Below are 19,536 nucleotides of genomic sequence, written 5' to 3' on the forward strand. Positions count from 1 at the left end.
ACCAATATACACATTTTAGATTCTTCTGCTGATTTAAATCAAATTATGTACACAAAATATTAGATAGAGAAAATAAATGGTAATTTATCAAGCAATATTTTTTTTAACCATACAGTATATTTTCTATCTGATGTACTATATGTTCTGTCTCGTTTTGTGAACACTTTACAAAAGCTCTTTTTTATTGAGCCCAAAAATGGAAGGAATAAAAATCTGTGAAACATAAAAAAAAAGTTATTTCTCCATGAAGAGCTTTAGGTAATAATCCACCTGTTCTGGATAATTTTTCTCTCAGCAGTTCATTACATTTTGACATGTTTTATTTTAAAGAAGAAACCCCCAATTTGTATCGATACTATTTCTGCGTTGACTGGGATTGTTAGAGGGACGAATTAAATAACACCTTAGTCGGAATTTGATCCTTGTAATTTTTCGGAGGTTTTAATAAGCGCTCTTTTTACCGGATAGAGATCTAAAGTTTTTATAGTTCACAGTTTTGGCGAGGTCATAGTGAATCGACTACCAGACCAGGCAATGAGCACCTGCAACGAACGCATGATAGATTGTCATTGCACGTTTGGAACCCACCATTGAACTAACAGGCCGTGTCAACATGACAAATTTCTTTAATCCTCCACTTTACTTGCAGAGATACCAGTTTGTCATTGAATTTATAAAGAGGAACAAACCCAAAAAGGTAGACAACTTCTAAGTCATTTAGCTAGGTGAAAAGGTACAAATGAGTCTGTAAATTGGCACTCGCAATAGCTAATTATTCCAACAAGCTAGCTAACAACAATTCCCGATAAACAGTCGCTCTTTTCCTTCCAAATTACTAATGTTAGCATTGGTTGCTAATATTCTCGTTTGTCGATTTGCTTGCTTCTGACCGTTTTGTGGTCCTTAATAGATGGTAGATTTGGGATGCAATGACTGCGCACTTCTCAGGAAGGTGAAGTTCCACCGTGAGATTGAGCTTCTGGCAGGGGTGGACATCGACAGCGCAGTAATCAGGGAAAAAATGTTTGTTTTCAAAGCTCTACGTAAGAATGAATTTAGATGTGTGTATGCGCATGCCTCTTGATAGTGTTGGGGACTGACTTTGTTTGTTTAAATCACGGTAAGGTATGCCTTGGCACCGATTCCTACTGACTACCTTCAGCCAGGTGATCATCCGTTGACCATTGAACTGTACCAAGGCTCAGTCACCGAAAAGGATCGTCGAATCAAAGGATTCGATCTTGTGACAAGTATCGAACTGTAAGTGGCCGTGACATCATCATAAATGATTGTCCGTTATGTAGGCCTATTAATAATATTTAATTGATCGAGTCTCTCATCTCAAAGCATTGAGCATTTGCAGCTTGGAGATCTGGACAGGTTCTCTGAGGTGGTGTTTGGCTTCATGGTCCCAGCTGCAGTCATTATCAGCACCCCAAATGCCGAGTTCAACCCCCTGCTACCAGGGCTGACGGGATTCAGACACTACGACCACAAGTTTGAGTGGACACGAGCTGAATTTCAAAGATGGTACGTTTACATAAATATGATCAATCAAGATGATACTGTATGATCCCCCCCTAAAAAAATAAGTCAAGGCAAAGCTTGTATTGAGTTACGTCGTCTTTCGTTTTAGGGCTCTACGGGTGGGAAGGGAGTTTGGCTATGAGGTGGAGTTCACAGGTGTAGGAGAGGCACCAGGCCAGGACCAGACTGTTGGATTCTGCTCTCAGATCGGAGTGTTCTGGAGAATCATCCCCGTCTCTCAGAGTCATGAACCAGAGGGGCCCTTGTTATACAAACTGGTCAGTGTAGCCCTTCCAAGTTCCCTGGTGATTTACAGTATTGCCTGAAATCAATCGAGAAAATAAGTCATCTCCCTTTCCTGCTGTCACTCCCAATACCCATGTCTGTGTTTGTCGTTATCCAGCTGTACAGCGTCAAGTACCCCAGTCTGTGTGATAACAATGTCCTGCAAAGGATTCTGGTCAATGAAGTCCTGTATTGGTCTGAAAACCTGAAGAGAAGATGGCTGGAGGAGACATCTGAGAGAGAGGAAGACGCCTATTCAGACCAAAACACAGAAGAAGAGGAGGAGGATATGGAGGGGCGTCTTGCAGAGAGGTTGAGTCAAATGGAAGGGAAAGAACAGGATGTGGAAAGACAGCCAGCGGATTGGAGGAGGAGAAGAGAAGAGAATGAGGAAATGGAAGATGATGATCTGACAGAAGGAGAGAGACTGTACCGATCAGGCCGATCGGTGTGTGTTCCCGTGGCCAGGCTATGGTCCTGCCCCAGGGTCGAATCTCTGAGCGGAAACATCTCCTTCCTGAAACAGATCTTGCTGAATGACAGCCGAGTCAGCATGACTGAAGATGGTTTGGCTGTGGTGCTGGCAGAGGCCGAGGATCATCAAGATTTGGACTATTCTGATGCCCCAGAATGTACAGACATCAGACAGTCTGTGGTTTGCACTGTGGAGGAGGATTGGGGTGCATAATTTGACCTTTGTAGCTTTCCTGAGGATGTTTAGTTAAGTGTTCATAAAGAGTCCCCTTGAATCAATCTAATTTGATATTGTAAACCTTAACCTTTTTTAAGAGATATAACTCAAACGTACACAGGTTTGTGTGTACAGTGTGGTTCATACGTTTCGTGAATGCTCTGAATAATAAAAATTCAGACGTAAGGAACCTTGTGAATTGAACGTTTTATTCAACAGTGCATGGCACACAAAGCATACAGTACTCGGTAAGGAAGCAAACATGGGTCAACGAGACGTCTTCTACTGGGGCACATCACTGTCAGTCACACGTCACATGACACGAGATCACATGGTACAGATCCTCACACAGCTTCACAGAAGAGAAGGCGGCCATGTTTGTAACAACATGTTAAAACTGGAAACAAACCTGTCTTGCACAAGTGCATAAGTGTTTTTTTTGCTCTGAAGAAAAGCAATGACGGCTGATCCACAGTTAAGGGAGTTCGGAGTGACATTTGGCAGCAAATGATATACTGTATTATACAGAGTAGCATGGCATGAATGTTTTGATTGACCGTTCTCTTACATTTTGGGTAAATTAATCTTGCATGAAATGAATTTCATCTTTTACATAGCTTAAATGGCAACACAGTAGAAGGAATTGCACTGGAACAGTTGTGCTTTTACTAAAACAATTTACAAAGCACTGTAGAGATCCCCCAGTTATGGCAATATAGAATCGATGCTCTTCAATTCACTGAAATGACATCAAAACCATGCAAACATAGAAATGTACACAAAGCAAAACTGATTATTTCACAGTAATAATACCATACATTGATGACATTTGTGCAGAAATCAGCGTATACAATTACAGTATAACAGAGGTAAGTACAGAGTTACTTCTGGTATGGCTTTCAACAGACACAGATGATCACATACTCATTAGTACATATACAGTATTTACTTGTACCTTAATCTTATGAATATGAATTATTATGTTCACTTACACCCAGCCACTTACTGAGATGAACCAGGTCTGTGTTCATGAAACCAGGTAGTAGGTTTCTCCAAAGTTAGTCTAGTAATGCAAGACCCAGTTTTTCAGAAAATAGCCTACTAAATATTTCGAAGTTGATATGCTGCTGCATTAACTTAGATGGACCGCAGCATTTCTTTGGACACTGCAGGTGACAAATCCCACTGGCAGTGGATGTATTGACAACTTGCCCATGACAATGTTAATATAAAACGTATAACTCAGTTTGACTAGAAGAACTGAACTTGCAAAAATAACATCTTGGATCTTAGTACCAAATATACTTCCAGGAGTAGGTAAATTTAAACCTAACCATACTGTACCTCCTTTCATCAGGCCAAAATAAAATAATATCTATATATATATATCTATATATATGAAAGAACAGTTTGATTCTGCTAAGGATTGGAGTCTTGCCTGTAATGATACCCTTCTCCAGCAACACCTCAGCAGAACAGGGTTACCTTCAGAATCTGCCGACTCACTACCAATCCCAAGACAGGCTTAAGTGTTCTACTGGAAAAGACATAGTGGTTATGCCACCTACAACAGAGACAATGACTCAGATGGGCATAGACTCACGCACACACAGGCATGCACACAAACCGTCACCCCGAGTCTGATAGGTCTGTGTCGGGGTAGCAAAGTGTCGTCTTCACTCAAAAACAACAACAGAGTTGGACTTGACAGATCAAATACAACAGCTTATAGCAGCTTATAAAAATCAAAAAAGTTAAAAGGCAACCCAAAATAGGATTGAAACATCACTGAACAATAGACTAGAAACTAGGGAATGTATTTCAAAAAGCATGGAGGTTTCCTTATCAGGAAAGGCTTAATTATTACAAATACAATGAATCCCATTCTCCTACATCTGCAGACATTCAACAGACAGGTCCATTGTGGCCATCTAACTCGAACTCCGGTTTCCATTCAAGTCCCTTTTGAAGATGATGTCAATAGGTATAGTCTCCCTGGCAACAAGAAGGCAAGGCTAATCTAACAAGAGGACAACCATGTCTTTCAGAAACACACAAGGGCCCTGCTGCTGAGCCTGTTGTCCCTGGACCAGGTCTGGACTCCTGCACTGCTGGAAGAGATGAAACCTCAACGCAGGATCCACTCGCCAACCTCCCCTGCCTCTGTGGTTCTAGACCTCCGCTGCGTCGCACTTCTCCGGAAGCTTCCGGAAGCTTCCGGGCAGAAGGCCTAGCGCTTCATCACCACCTGCTCGTACGCTCCGGCGCCAACCCTAGAGAGACACGGGAAGGAGCGTGAGAAAGCGCCAGGCTCCAATCCATCCGTTCTGCAGGAGGAGGATTCTCTTTGTGACGTTCTGAGATGGGAGGAAGGGTTCTCCCCTCACTGACCTGGTGGGCAGGTGATGGCTTCCAAGGGCAGTGCTTCCTCCTGGGCCCACAAACAACCGCAGGCCTTCCTCTGGAACACACACACACACACACACAGCACCAGCGGAAGCACAGACACACTTGAGTTTAATGTGACACCGCCCCGCCTGCACGTTTTATTTCAGGAGAGGGCCGGTTGCTAGGCGATCTAAAAATATGCCTGTATTGACTGGAGAATTTTGGTGCAGAAGGACAAAACCTTGAACCAGCAGAGGATGCGAGCTTCACAACAGAGATATTCATTACAATGCTGACATAGTGCCCAGCTCTCTTTCTCCTAGCATCACACACACTTAACCGTTTCATTAACCGAGCCCTGGTCCACTTTACAGGCAACTTCATGAGATCTACCCATCCATTTTTGACCAATCCTTTCCAATCCATATTAATGCGGTCACTCATTAATGCGTTCACGAGAGCCTTCCGCTTCAAGGCACGTGAAACGAGAGGGGCCGGTGTCCATGGTTACCTTCAGCGCTGGAGTCCAGCAGGCTGGGGGTGAAGTCTTGGCTCTGGAGGATCTTCTCCACCACATCATCAGCATCCACCCGTGTGGCATCCACCCTCATCAGCTGAGACTCCATAGAGTCCTGCTTCACTGGGTGTCTGGTGGGGGTGGGGACACAGACAAATTGTATTTGAAAGCAAGAAAGAAAGGTCAGATATTACAGCCCCGACCACTACAACACCCCCCACACACAGAGGTTGGCCGTTTGTTCGTATCAAAAACACTTGTATTTTTATTTATTTTATAAAACCACTTCATTCCGTAAGTAGATGCTGAGGCTGAGGTCCTGCTGTGAGGCCTTCAGGTGTCTCAGTGAGGCCTTCAGGTGTCTCAGTGAGGCCTTCAGGTGTCTCAGTGAGGCCTTCAGGTGTCTCAGTGAGGCCTTCAGGTGTCTCAGTGAGGCCTTCAGGTGTCTCAGTGAGGCCTTCAGGTGTCTCAGTGAGGCCTTCAGGTGTCTCAGTGAGGCCTTCAGGTGTCTCAGTGAGGCCTTCAGGTGTCTCAGTGAGGCCTTCAGGTGTCTCAGTGAGGCCTTCAGGTGTCTCAGTGAGGCCTTCAGGTGTCTCAGTGAGGCCTTCAGGTGTCTCAGTGAGGCCTTCAGGTGTCTCAGTGAGGCCTTCAGGTGTCTCAGTGAGGCCTTCAGGTGTCTCAGTGAGGCCTTCAGGTGTCTCAGTGAGGCCTTCAGGTGTCTCAGTGAGGCCTTCAGGTGTCTCAGTGAGGCCTTCAGGTGTCTCACCTGTTGAGGCGTTCACAGGATGAGGCGCTCCTGACCGGGGTGCCCGGGGCACTGGGCGCGGCGGCGGGGTGTTCGGGGACCGCGCTGCAGGCCGAGGCCCCGGCCGTGGGCGGCCCCGCCCGAGCCTCCCTCTCCTCGCTGGGCTCGGGGATACTGCCGATGCCCGTGGAGGCGCTTCCCACAGAGGTGTTCCTGCGATGGCTGCATTCTGACAGGCTGGACGAGCGAGAATGCCCCGTACTGTAGCCTGGGGAGAGAGAGGAGGGGGGGAACAACCGGATAGCCGAACACACGCTCTTAGATTAGTAGGAAAAGCACGGAATTCTACATCTTCTACCACAACCAAACGTCCAAGCAATGACATCGCAAAGTACTGTCATCTGCTGATTTTTGCTAGTCATCTTTACAAAATGGAGTAGGAGTTTAGTTCTGGAGAAGGAGAGGAAGGAAAAGTGACGCTTCGCAGGCGAGCAGATTTAAGCTTTGCAGCGTGATCAATGTTTTAGCAGCTAAGGGGAAGCCAGCGCCCACACACTCTCGCATGTTAGCCATTAGTATTGCAGCAAGCTGTTACAAAGACGCAGTATGTGGATGTACCAGGAGGAACAGAGAACAGGGCTCCCTCACAGAACCACAACAGGCTCTCGTGATCCAGCCGTCACCACACACAAGCCGGGCAGGGATGTAGGAAAAGGTTCTGGGAGGGAACCTACTCAGCCAAACTACGAAAACATCCTGGAATCTGTACGCCACTGTTTACAGACTCTGAGTCTACCTCTTTAGTTATGGTAGAAAAATAAATGTGAGTTGGTCATGGGGGGGGGGGTGTCGTCAGGGTGAATCTCTTGTCCTTCCTACAGAGCGCTGGCCCTTGGCGTATGATAAGACTGTAAGGGGAGCACAGGTCAGGTGCTTGGATGGCTTTGTCTGTGTAATAAGCAGATAAAAGAGAGTACAGTAGGTAGTGGAATAGCGAATGGCTTTACAACACCCCATTTCGAGGTGGCTGTTTGGCTGGAGATAATGTGATATGTATCATGTAACTGGCCGGACAGACAGCGAGCAAGCCAGGCTGGTCATGGGATATGGCTGCTAAAGACCCCACTCCCCAATTAAAAAACCGAGATTAAACTGTCAACTAGGTTAGGATTGCGTGAGGTCAGTGGGCACGACGACACCTAGCAACCAAAGTGGTTCATGTGAGAAACCCTCTCTTCCTCTTCAACAATGGAATAAAAACAATTTCAAAAAAGGGGGATTAAGGAGAGAGGATGAAAAAGTGAAGATGTGAGAACTGCTGGCGATGAGTGAAAGAGCCTAAATGGCCGAATGGTTTGAGAATGCAAAAAGTCGAGCTGAGAAAACGAGGCGAGGGGCGTTGGCGTGGCTGTGTTGAAAAGCACGGTGGGAGGGGTGGGGGGGGAGAGAGCCTACCTGAAACTTTAGACTGCTGACTAGCGTAGCTGGAAGTTCGCGAGTGGCCACAGCCCACAAGCTCATCTGGAAGAGACGCGCATCTCCCTTCTCGACTCTCTGGGACAGAACAGGACAGAGGGAGGGGGGGGTGAGTGGGTGGGGAATGTTGCCGTTCCAGTATTCAGAGAGGAAGGGGGGAGGTTGTCGGAGGCTACTGTGAACACACTAAGGCGACTGAAGTGAAAACCTGTAATCTCTCCACACGGGACAGTGATTAATATAATTACATGGAGGCCTAAATAATTGATGCTGCTTCATCCTGGAATAACACTGATTCCCCAGGTACAGGAGTGTTATTGAATCCATGTCACTCCGAGAGGGCACACACAAACGATCTATTTTTAACCATGTGACCCCCCCCCTCCTCCCCTCAGCTTCCAAGGCAGATTGGAGAGAAGCAAACAGCCAGTCTAAATTATACATGAAAGAGCACGACGGTGCATTCTAAAGCCTCGTGGGGGAAAGAGCACAGAGCATTTCATAGACAGAGAGGGTAGAGGGGGAGGAAGGGGGGAAGACAGCTTTCCTTTTATACACATGTTGGAAGTGACACGTGCACAGATAAACACCTAAATCACAGAGGAAGAGGTTGAACTCTCTCTCACACTCGCACACACTTGAAATTAAGGACCATTGCTGGTACAGACAGCCAACCTGCACATCAAAAAGGATTAGAGATAAAGAAGAGATAAACCGAAAATGTATCAAATGAAGGAAAAGCGAGATTAAAAAGAACATCAATAATTAAGCAAAGCAACTGCCACAAATACATGCAGGTTCATCCTCAGTTGATTAGTCAGAGGGTAAACTGCACAGATTTAGTGCCAAGTGCTTAAATTCTTTATGTAAAAAATAAACAAATTCATGATAGATTATATATAAAAAGCCCTTCATTCCCTCCCAGATTGGCAAGAAAGTAGACCTTGCTTAGTCACAATTTTTGGGGCAGGAGTTAGTCTTACCCAGGAAGGCTTTCTGCGTGTCCCCTCCCTTCCTCTCCTCCAGCAGTCTCTCTGCATCTCCCTGTATGCCTATAACCGTGGCTGTGGAAGGGGGCCTGTGGACACACCAACACACCCATAACACTTCAACAACATCACAAATGACGGATATTATTTCTTTTTATCTATTTTTCTACGTAGATAACTCAAATCCTACCCTGGAAAGAATAAACGGAGCATCTGAAACTGTCCCCGCCCCTCAGCTTTAGCGCTAAACTCCATAGTGTGTAGCCAACAATGACAGCCTCAACACCACACCCTCGTCCACACAGCTGTTTAATACAATGCACACAAGCTCGCAATCGCTCCCACACAAATGTGGACCTTTGGTCCGAATCAAGGCTGAAAGCTGAAATCCTACTCCGTCACAACCAATCCTTAATTTGATTATCCATCATAAAAACAAGTATAATGCTCGCTGAAAAGCTTCTGATATCCTCTCGTGCAAAGTACGTGCAGAACTTCAACCTCATCAGGAAAGGCATGTGAATATATTCAGGTTATTTGGGTTTCTGAAAAGGCACATCGTATTACGCAGGAAAAGCAATAATTGACTCTCACTCTAACCCACGCAAAAAACTGTGGCCAATTAGTCAACAGATCAGACCAGAGATGCAGCCTCACGGCAGGTTCCGTGAGCGGGCAAAGCTCGACTTGACTGCAAATACGACGATAATATGAATGTTTTCACTATGAAGTGGTAGAGGTCACATCTGACAGGACTTTGGTGCCGATTATACAATACAAACCTTTTACTCAACAGACACAATCATACCTAACATCAGGCCACGGCGATCGGACAGAAATATTGACGGCAACACTCACGTTTTAAAACAGGGGTCCCCAGACATAAGCTGTGTACTGATGATAACCTGAAAAGGGATCAAAGCGGTTAGAGATTAGTTCCCCCCCCCCCCCCTCCTATATGTAGGCTAGTTCCAGCTATTTTGGTAAACAGAGGCAGCTTGGAAAGATGAAACAGCAGCTGCATCTCTACCTTGAGGATGGAATTATCCTGTCGTGTGTTCTTGGTATCGTAGCCCTCCAGCAGACATCTGCGAGTTGTGTTCCCCGAGCCGGCGAACTCTGACAGATTTAGGTCCGCAAAGCCGAGCTGAGGAAACAGAACGAGAGAGGTTTACTTGTAGTTCTTTTGCTGCTTTTGTATCCACGACCCTGCCGAATCTTGAGACTCCAGAGAGGAAACACTTCTGTCATTTACCTTAGCATAGGTCTTCCCCCCTTTGAGTTCCTACATAAAAAGACAAACATTACAAGCAGTGAAAGAAAGACAATGAAGTAAAATGTTCCTATGACGAATAGGACAAATTGGAGAATAGGAAAAATCGATTTTGAAGATATATTAGGGGGGGGGGGGGGGGGTCAGATGGCTGAGCGGTGAGGGAGTCAGGCTATTAATCAGAAGGTTGCAGATTCGATTCCCGGCCGTGCAGAATGACGTGTCCTTGGGCAAGGCACTTCACCCTACTTGCCTTGGGGGGAATGTCCCTGTACTTACTGTAAGTCGCTCTGGATAAGAGCGTCTGCTAAATGACTAAATGTAAATGTTCCATACCTTCCTGACAGACACCCGACACACACACGGGTCCAGAACCCCCGTCCCAGCGCTGGCACTCATCTTACAAGGAAACGAGAACTTCTTCTTCCAGCGGACACAGTTAGCCTGCACAGTTTCCCTGCAAAGAAACACACACACACAACACACTGACAGTCACTAAATGCTAAATGCAATGTCACATGTGTGTGTAGAACTTCCAATGTATTATTGCAAAGCAAATGGATGTTAACTAAGTGCATTAGGTCGACAGTCAGTCAATATGGAGAGTTTGGTGAATTTGTAATGTGAAAAACGTAATAGGTTATTGACTGTGGATATTCTCTCCTCCCTACATACTACTGGAAACAGGAGTGTTTAAACCGGTTTAACTAAGAGCCATTCAAGAGGTCATTGATTGAGTCACTGCCCTATTTGTTGGCCTATTTGGAAGACCATTCTGATGACAAACATCCAATTCCTATGGAAAAGGCTGTTCTCGTAACACACAATAAGGTTATTACCAGCCATGTAGATTTGGCATTCCAATTTTTGTCAGTTACATTAGCCATGTGAGTCCCGTTATCGGCCGTTCAACGACTTTCAATAGAGTAATGTCAAGTTTGACGATGCGCAAGACATAGACCTACTACACACATATGGGCGGCGGCAGGGTATGGCCAAAGATAAGTTCTTTGGTACGGCTTGGTTGGGCTACAGCCACACCAAGAATTGCGTTACCCACCATGAAAATATTTTTACTTTTCGACACTTTGTTTTTTTTTTTCAAAACATTTTTCAAACCTTTAGAAACGTTTTTCCCCAAAGTTTTTTTTTTTTTTAAACTGTCTACTTACATAGACAGCGCTTTACATAATTTATGTGACTGTGCACATTTGAGTTACTATGGAGACATAATAAAACTAGGCGTATTCTCTGGCAGAAAGTGTAGAAACTGTCACACACAGATGGAATGCACGGGGGGAAAGCAAAAGAACAAAATAAGATATTGTATTCTAAAGAGGGAGGCTAAGGATTGCTTCTTTTTCCAAGACGCTAATCAAGTTCTGCTCATACCGCTAATTAGAAAAACACGATTCTTACCGAGTCATGGAGGGGTACACCATAATCTGGTAGACTATAACTGTCAACTATTTTGAGATTATTATTTTTTTTATGAATCATTGGAGGAAGGATATTCTAACCTTCTCTTTACGATATCAATGCTGTTCTTTCAAATGACTCGTTATTCTAAAATAATTGCCTCAATCTATCTCATTCACATTCTTATGTCAAATCCTTGAAGCCACACACATTCTGGTAAAACCAAACATTAATCACATGCATGCTCTAAATATCCACAGCTGTGGTCACAAAATTATGGCATTACAATACTATTCAGAGTGAAAAGTACCAATTAAAAACAGGCGGCATAATCTAGGTTTCTTGGACATGTTTTCAATTGGATAGCTAGTCTAGCTCAACTAGTTCACTAACTAACGTTAGCTAGGTAGCTATAGCTAGCTTTACCATGATTTTACATTTGTATCCACCTAGCAAACTAGTCCACAACCAAATTGCTAAATGGACATCTGTAGGTAGTGGCATATGTAGCAAGCTGGTAAACAAACTAGCTTGCCACTGAACGTAGGTTAGACAGGTTAGTCTTATAGTAATCGACACAAAGCAGAACTCACCTCGATGACTCCTCTGAGAAACCGCCGTCAAGCAATCTGACTTTACAAAAAAGGACACCATTGACAAAGGGAACTGATGAGAGCTCGTCCAGCTCGAAATCCACCTTAAACTTAAACTTCTTTTTCTTCATCATCATGAAATCCATAAACTGTGTATTTTGTTGAGGTGTGAAAGAGTATTTGGTCCTTTCTGTAGCGTCCAAACACCACCGTTACAGTAGCTAGCGTTAGCGTAGCTGCTTGCCTAGTGTTGTTACATAGCTACATAGCGTTCAGAGGCTCGAAGTCGAAACTATCTGAAAATGACAGAATGAATGACAGTGAGTGAATGCGAGGGGAGTTCGTGATCCAAAAATCCTGGCGGGTCTTGTTTCTGCATCTACTGCTATAAATCCTGACCTAGCAAGCAAGATTATAACATCAGATCAGATGCCGATGTAGGAGGGGCAGAGGAAAGGATGGCTTGAAAGAAGAAAGACAGTCAGACTTCACAACAATTTTAAGGATTGAAATGTGATATGTGCAGGATGTGGCCCCAATGACTAAGAACAGAACCAACTCAAATGCAATAAACTCAAGATGTTGCTATATCAAACGTAAAATGTATATCATAAAAAAATAAAGATTTAATGGATCACATAATAGCTTACTGTGTGTTGGTGTGCGCTTCATAGACAAGTAACGAATTTAGTCTCCATCGTGTGGCAAAATGTAGTACTACACATTTAAATTGTTAACGCTCATTTTCGGTTTCATTTAAATACAAACACATGAAATAGATTAGGCTACAGTCCCACTTGTAACGTGATACCGACTGGTATTGCTCGTTATAGATCCCAGTCTGATGAAAAAGAATAGAAAGCTACAACCAGGCAGCTGTCAAGTCCATGAGCATGACTCACCATGGATCTACATATTTATAGAAAGAGAGAGAGAGAGAGAGAGAGAGAGAGAGAGAGAGATGCAAAAGCTTAATAAAAAAATATATGTCATTATTGAATTTGTGTGTGCGGTTCATATTTTTCTAAAAGTATGCCACTATCTATGTGGCACATAATCTACACATAATTATAGGATACAGACAGAATGGCAGAAGGAGGAGAAGTTGTTAGTTTTTCAGGGTGTGTCCAGAAATAAAATGAGAGAGGGACGCAAAATACGTTAGCACCACCCATTTTTATCCTACCAGAGATTTTGCCAACATAATCTTACCTCGTGTAACCTAGTGTTTAACGTTACAGATAGTAACTACAGAGATATTATATGGCTTTCCTTAGCAGCTAACCGCGGAAGTCCTGAGGAGAATTGTGGATAGCTAGCACTACAACAGAAGTTGACAACTCTTCCAGTTTTCTTCCTGGTTTACTTTTTTTCCAGACTGTGGTCAGCCTCGCAGCCTAATCTAAATTGGCAAATATGTACCATCTTGTAAGAAAACTGGTGTTCACGGATTCAAATTGCGATGGTAACGCAACAAAATCATACGAAGAGCTGTTTGACAAGCTGGACGCGAATAAAGATGGAAAGGTTGACGTTTCAGAACTCAAAGAGGGCCTCGCCGCAATGGGCATCGCTTTTGGGAAAGGGGCCGCGCAGGTAATGCTCTTGACACATCGACAATGTCACGCTTGAATTCACAGTAACTTACTTTAATGCTTTATCCAGATATTAATAGCCTACTGTCTTTCTACGTAAGAAAACGATACATTATATAGGCTTATGGTTCCCTCAATATACTTCTTCATTTATTTCCATGACAGTGAATATAGGAGAATTTTAACTGTAAAATAATGGGTTTTGTGGAGAATGTGCTTTAAACGGGAGAGGCAGTGTTCCTGTTGAGGTGCGCCTTAAGGACAAGGCACACCTCTACAGTTCAGATAACCCTACATTCCTTGCTCTCATCCGTATCGCCTTTTTAAGGTCAAATACTGTTGAAAGATATTTATGACTTTGCAGATTGGAATTAATAGCCTAATGAGAGAGTGGGACGTTGTACAGCTCTATTTCTTGACACAATACAATGCCTTTTCTGCAAATGTTTCTGTAAACCCTTGACATATTGGCCCATATTAGATGGATCGACAGAGTTGATATGCAACATCCCGCCTCGAGCAGCTGTCAGCCCTTTCTGTTCCATAGCACTATATGCAGAAGTTCTGCTATTGTGTGTTCCTCAATGGATTGTATTTCTGTGATATTTTGTATCTTAGAAAATCGTTTCCTCCGGAGATCAAGATAAGGATGAGGGTCTTGATTTCAATGAGTTTTCCAAGTATCTGAAGGAACACGAGAGGAAACTTAAGCTGACATTCAAGAGCTTGGATAAAAATAACGATGGTACACTATCTTTAACTCATAATTATGATTTTTTCATGATGTATTTTGTCAAATTATTTATATTAGAGCTTAAGTACATTATGTCGATTTAAAATACGTTACATCTGATTATTCCACATTAATTATGTTTACTATAAATATTGATGAATGAATCTTTCGACATGCTCATAGTAGCCTATATTTACAACAGGACGCATTGACCTTATGGAGATTAAGCAGTCCCTTGCAGATCTGGGTATGGTTGTAAGCAAAGAAGATGCAGAGAAGATCCTGCAGAGGTAAGCATTACATTCACAGTCAAATGCCTTATGTTGATGCTTATATTATGAATCTATCTTCTTTATGTAAATCAAGCATTGGCAATGAAATACAGATTTGACTATAGACTGCATGGCAATGTGCAAACTGGAGCCGAATGAATATTCATATTAGCCTCAAGTGCTTAGCATCTTAGCTATCATGTTATGTGTTAGTTATGTGTACACATAACATGATGAGTTATGTGTACACATAACTCACTGTGCTGCTGTAGGGTTGATAACAGCACTGCAATGCAACAGATTAAAGCCAGGAGGAGTATTACTGATAACATCCCCAGTCATAACAAAAAGGAGGGAGTCCAAACAACTGGATATATTGACTGTTAGTGTTAAATCATGTTTATGCTCGGCAATGGTGGTCAATGCAGAACATTATCGTTTGCATGAATAAAGCAGTTCTGATACATATGCTTTCCCTTAAAGGTGGCTCAGTTATGAATACTAATTGATAGTATCTGTTACTTTACGAAGAACCCTACATCTTTAGACATCTCCTTAGAATGGTTATCGAAAGCTCATGATCTACATTCCATTAGCAGTATTCCCCATTGTGACCTGTGCTTTCTCTCCCTGCACTCCATCCTGCACTCCATCCTGCAGTATTGATGTGGATGGGACCATGTCTGTGGACTGGAATGAATGGAAGGAACATTTCCTCTTCAACCCAGCCACTAGCCTACAGGAGATTATCCGCTACTGGAAACACTCCACGGTGAGAGAGAGAAAAAGAGAGAGAGTGACCAAAAGGTAACATTGCCTTGGTCACATCGACAGTAACTAGTGCGTTCCTGCCTGTCTGTCAGATTGAACAAGGGGGGGGGGACTTTGTGAATGAGTGTTCCCTGCTGGTTCTGAATCTGTCCCAGGACTTGTGTAATAAGGTACCTGTGCGTCAGTCGGATCACTCAGTCGTGACTGTAGTAATCAGTGGAGAGAGAGAGGACGAGCGATAGGAGAAATGATAAGAGGCTTAGGCTTCTGTTGTCAGGCTTGTGATTGGATGGACATTTGGACGGACATGAGAAGAGGATTGGCTCCCTGGCTAGTACTGTAGAAAGGCCAGTTTGGTGTTTGGAATTTCATGACGCAATGCAAACTCAGTGTTCGACTCAAATGCCCAGGTATACAATAACTGACTTCATAAAGTTTTAAGTTTCTGAACAGTACATGTTGAGTTCAAGACAGCGTCATCGCCAGACACCAAGCGACCTCAGACGGCTACAGCAGCTGACCTTTGACCCACGAAAGGTCAAGTAACCCCGCTGTGGTTAAGCGAGGCCAAGATCAGCTAAATTAAGACTGTCCCACAAGGAGATTAGCGTGTACATGGCTTGGGAACGAGTGGGAGAGAGTAAGAGAGGAGGTCTGAGCAGAACAGGAAGGTGTCTGAATATTTCCAGTGTGTAACATCGGGTTGGCAAGCCGCTGCCCAGTACAACTGAGCTGTGGCTGCTGACCTGTAGGCCTGCTGGTATCCAAGCTGGGTTGCCATGGCATTGCTGCAGGGAGATTGGTTCTTAATCGATTTTGAAGAGGATGGGACAGTTCATGAGGTGGAGGTGGAAGTGGTAGGTTTACTGGCGCAGGTGTATGTTGTTGAATGGTTTCAAGACTGAAGCGTCATAAGGCTAGAGTGTACGGATGTAATTTACTGTCAATCTGAAAACTGCATTAAATAGGTTGACAGTTTTATGACAGCTGTAATATATCCTATACATTTGTGTCGTTTGATATAAGGTCATTGGCATCTGTTGACGTTGTTTACAATTCATAAAGGCCATTGCAATTATCTTTTGGTTTCATTATGTTTTGTCCAACTATGTAAAACTAAAATTTTTGCAAATGAATTATGCAGCGCTGGGATTCCTCCGGTATACTTTCAAGAACATTGTTTCAAACTCGAGATTGTGCAAGGTTATGTTCGGCTTATAGGCTCAAGGTCGATGTGATGAGTAAAACGCGTATTTTACCAGAGCATACTAACGTAGTTAACATGGTTGTGTACTTGTATAGGTCTCACAAATGTATTTATGCCCAAAACATTGAATGTGCCAAAGATTTGGCACAAAACATACTCGCGCGATTAGCGCCAACTGACATCCAAGAGCTCAATAGATTCATTTGAAGTAGGCAGAACAAGTGTTACAGCATCGCTTCGCATGGATGGACTATACATTTCCATTGAGGAAGACAAGTGTATTGTTTTCTATTTGTCTGTCTCCCGCTTTTAAATCAGGCACAGAATGCTAGTATTCGCGGGGAATGAACAGGTGCGCTTTTACACATCCCTTACAACCGTATAACGCCTGCTAAACTCAGGCGCATATATTGTGCAAGTGCAAACAAATTACTAGAGGTCCATTCGTACATTACGTGCACGTGTATGCATGGTCAGTAACAGTAACCTGGGCTCTGTGTAGGTGCTGGACATAGGAGACAGCCTTACCATCCCCGATGAGTTCACTGAGGAAGAGAAAACCACAGGTGTGTGGTACAAACAGCTTGCTGCAGGCGCCATGGCAGGGGCGGTGTCTCGCACAGGGACCGCTCCCCTGGACCGGATGAAGGTGTTCATGCAGGTATGCAGTCCTCATGGAGTATGGAATGATTATTTATCAGTTTGAGAAATCAGACGGTATTAGGACAGTAGTATGGAATTGGAATTGTATGGTACTGATTAAACTTCTCGTGAGTTTTGAGCTGGTGTTTGTATTTACAGGTGCATTCTTCGAAATCCAACAAGATCAGCCTGGTGGGAGGATTCAAACAGATGATTAAAGAAGGGGGGATCGCCTCCATGTGGAGGGGTAACGGTGTCAATGTCCTGAAAATTGCACCTGAGACAGCCATTAAGTTTATGGCCTATGAGCAGGTAAAGAAAGAAACAACTACTCTTTTAATACTTGGTTTCACTTTGATAGTGTTATATTCATTCCTGTTTCCTTGTACACCCCGACAGTACAAGAAGTTGCTCTCCTCGGACGGAGGAAAGATCCAGACCCATGAGAGGTTCATGGCGGGATCACTGGCTGGGGCTACTGCCCAGACAGCCATATACCCCATGGAGGTGAATGTGGGAAAGAGGAGAGGAGAAGAAAATGATGTGGGGGATACAAGGCGTCTGTATGTGTGTCTCTGTGTGTGCTTTCCCTTATATTGTTTCAAATGTATTTTTAAACAGGTGATGAAGACAAGGCTCACACTGAGAAAGACTGGACAATACTCCGGAATGTTTGACTGTGCCAAGAAAATCCTGAAAAAGGAAGGCGTTAAGGCTTTCTACAAAGGCTACATTCCCAACATCCTGGGAATCATCCCCTATGCCGGGATAGATCTGGCTGTGTATGAGGTGTGTGTCCAAACATATCTAACTACAACCTTAGCTATCCTTAAACCATTGAGTTAATTGATTAAATGCATGTGAAGGTATAATCTTGCTACCTTACATTCACATTGTCATTTAGCAGATGCTCTTATCCAGAGCAACTTAACCCTCGTGCTGCCTTCGGGTCACATGACCCAAAGGTTCATAACGAACCATCGTTGTGTTTACCCAATTTTACCCAATAAAAAAACAAATTAAAATAATTTTCTTTTAACCTTTGCAATGTGGGGGGTCTGAGACAGCCTAGCTGTTAAAAGAAAATGCTTCACTTTGTCTTTGTATGCGGTAAATTTGTCGCAATACGACGGTGGGTCACAATGACTGATGGGTCAGAATGACCCGAAGATAACACAAGGGTTAAAGTAAGTACAGGGACATTACCCAGAGGCAAGTAGGGTGAAGTGCCTTGCCCAGGGACACAACGTCATTTCGCACGGCCGGGAATCGAACCGGCAACCTTCTGATTAGTAGCCCGATTCCCTAACGGCTCAGCCATCTGACCTTCTGCCTCTTCAGAGCTTGAAAAATGCCTGGTTGTCCCGTTACGCCAAAGACACAGCCAACCCTGGGATTCTGGTTCTCCTGGGCTGTGGGACCCTCTCCAGCACCTGTGGACAGCTGGCCAGCTACCCTCTCGCTCTGATCCGAACTAGGATGCAGGCACAAGGTAAAACCTTGTCAGAAATCACTCAAAACACTAATCTAAAACAACACTAAAGTGATCATGTGGTGATGTGAAGTATGACAACCCTATGGAGTTAACTCAGACTTTCTCCAATCTTCCAGCGTCCATGGAGGGCTCGGAGCAGATGTCCATGAACCGCCTGGTAAGGACCATCGTGGAGAAAGAGGGATTCTTTGGACTCTACAGTGGAATCCTACCCAACTTCATGAAAGTCATCCCAGCAGTTAGCATCAGCTACGTGGTGTATGAGTATATGAAGACTGGTCTCGGCATATCTAAGTGAGGAACAGAGAAATAGTGTATATCCTTGTGTGTAAACATGAAGATGCAGTCAAATTATTTTGAGTGATTAATTCCCTTTTTTTTTTGAGGAACTGTTTGCGAGGTTGAAACATGTTTACTGTACCTATACGGAAATCTAAGTCTTGACTACAACCAGGTGCGACAGTGTTGCCTAGGATACACTATTGAAGGAACAAATCTGTTTTTCAGTACAACCAAATAGTCTATTCTCAAGGCCAAGACTTTCAGAGTGGTCAGTTTCCTTTAGTGTACCAAGTTAGTTGTAAAATATGGCTGTTGTTAATGGTGAATCTTTTTACATAGAAATCTGCACAAATGCAATGTGTAAACACCAAAAAAGATGTCCTTTGTAGGACTTCTTGATTTCTAAATGAGGGTGCTGACTTACTCAAATACTTCTAATATTCACAGGATGTGGTTGTGAAAGTATATGGTTTATTTTGCACGTGGCTGATGAGAATGATGTGCCTTTTACAATTTGTTCAGATCTCTATGAACTCTTCCACCCATCCAGTCTTGCCTTTTTTCAAAGTTTTGTTGAATTAGATATTCCTGTTTACAATAAAAGTATTTTATTACAAAACTGTGTGAAACGTATTT

At 43.6% G+C, this 19,536-nt stretch overlaps 3 protein-coding genes across 5 annotated transcripts; 2 read left to right on the top strand and 1 right to left on the bottom strand.

The window, feature by feature from the left end:
* Positions 1 to 568: 568 nt before the first annotated feature.
* On the top strand, positions 569 to 2,585 carry henmt1 (HEN methyltransferase 1). 2 transcript variants are annotated; one of them, XM_062452525.1, is made up of 6 exons: positions 569 to 697; positions 911 to 1,023; positions 1,126 to 1,260; positions 1,348 to 1,530; positions 1,637 to 1,805; positions 1,931 to 2,585. In XM_062452525.1, the coding sequence occupies exons 1-6, from the start codon at positions 614 to 616 to the stop codon at positions 2,498 to 2,500; spliced, it is 1,254 nt and encodes a 417-aa protein (XP_062308509.1). In that variant the 5' UTR covers positions 569 to 613; the 3' UTR covers positions 2,501 to 2,585. The 2 variants fall into 2 exon arrangements, with proteins under 2 accessions (XP_062308509.1, XP_062308510.1); XM_062452526.1 differs by having other exon boundaries at positions 585 to 697; positions 918 to 1,023.
* Positions 2,586 to 2,691: 106 nt separating this feature from the next.
* fam102bb (family with sequence similarity 102 member Bb) lies at positions 2,692 to 12,407 on the bottom strand. Of its 2 annotated transcripts, XM_062452527.1 has the most exons (11): positions 11,904 to 12,406; positions 10,228 to 10,348; positions 9,874 to 9,903; positions 9,649 to 9,765; positions 9,477 to 9,523; positions 8,613 to 8,707; positions 7,609 to 7,707; positions 6,175 to 6,421; positions 5,403 to 5,539; positions 4,895 to 4,964; positions 2,692 to 4,776 (listed from the first exon to the last, which is right to left on the bottom strand). In XM_062452527.1, exons 1-11 carry the CDS (start codon positions 12,047 to 12,049, stop codon positions 4,734 to 4,736), a joined length of 1,152 nt encoding a protein of 383 aa, XP_062308511.1. In that variant the 5' UTR covers positions 12,050 to 12,406; the 3' UTR covers positions 2,692 to 4,733. The 2 variants fall into 2 exon arrangements, with proteins under 2 accessions (XP_062308511.1, XP_062308512.1); XM_062452528.1 differs by lacking the exon at positions 7,609 to 7,707 and having other exon boundaries at positions 11,904 to 12,407.
* A 623-nt stretch (positions 12,408 to 13,030) lies between these two features.
* On the top strand, positions 13,031 to 19,513 carry slc25a24 (solute carrier family 25 member 24). Its single transcript, XM_062452439.1, has 10 exons — positions 13,031 to 13,499; positions 14,117 to 14,243; positions 14,434 to 14,521; positions 15,164 to 15,275; positions 16,984 to 17,142; positions 17,283 to 17,435; positions 17,523 to 17,630; positions 17,745 to 17,912; positions 18,465 to 18,615; positions 18,735 to 19,513. The coding sequence occupies exons 1-10, from the start codon at positions 13,320 to 13,322 to the stop codon at positions 18,914 to 18,916; spliced, it is 1,428 nt and encodes a 475-aa protein (XP_062308423.1). The 5' UTR covers positions 13,031 to 13,319; the 3' UTR covers positions 18,917 to 19,513.
* The last annotated feature ends 23 nt before the right edge of the window (positions 19,514 to 19,536 follow it).

Source organism: Osmerus eperlanus, chromosome 26, assembly GCF_963692335.1.
Source record: "Osmerus eperlanus chromosome 26, fOsmEpe2.1, whole genome shotgun sequence".
Classification (NCBI taxonomy): domain Eukaryota; kingdom Metazoa; phylum Chordata; class Actinopteri; order Osmeriformes; family Osmeridae; genus Osmerus; species Osmerus eperlanus.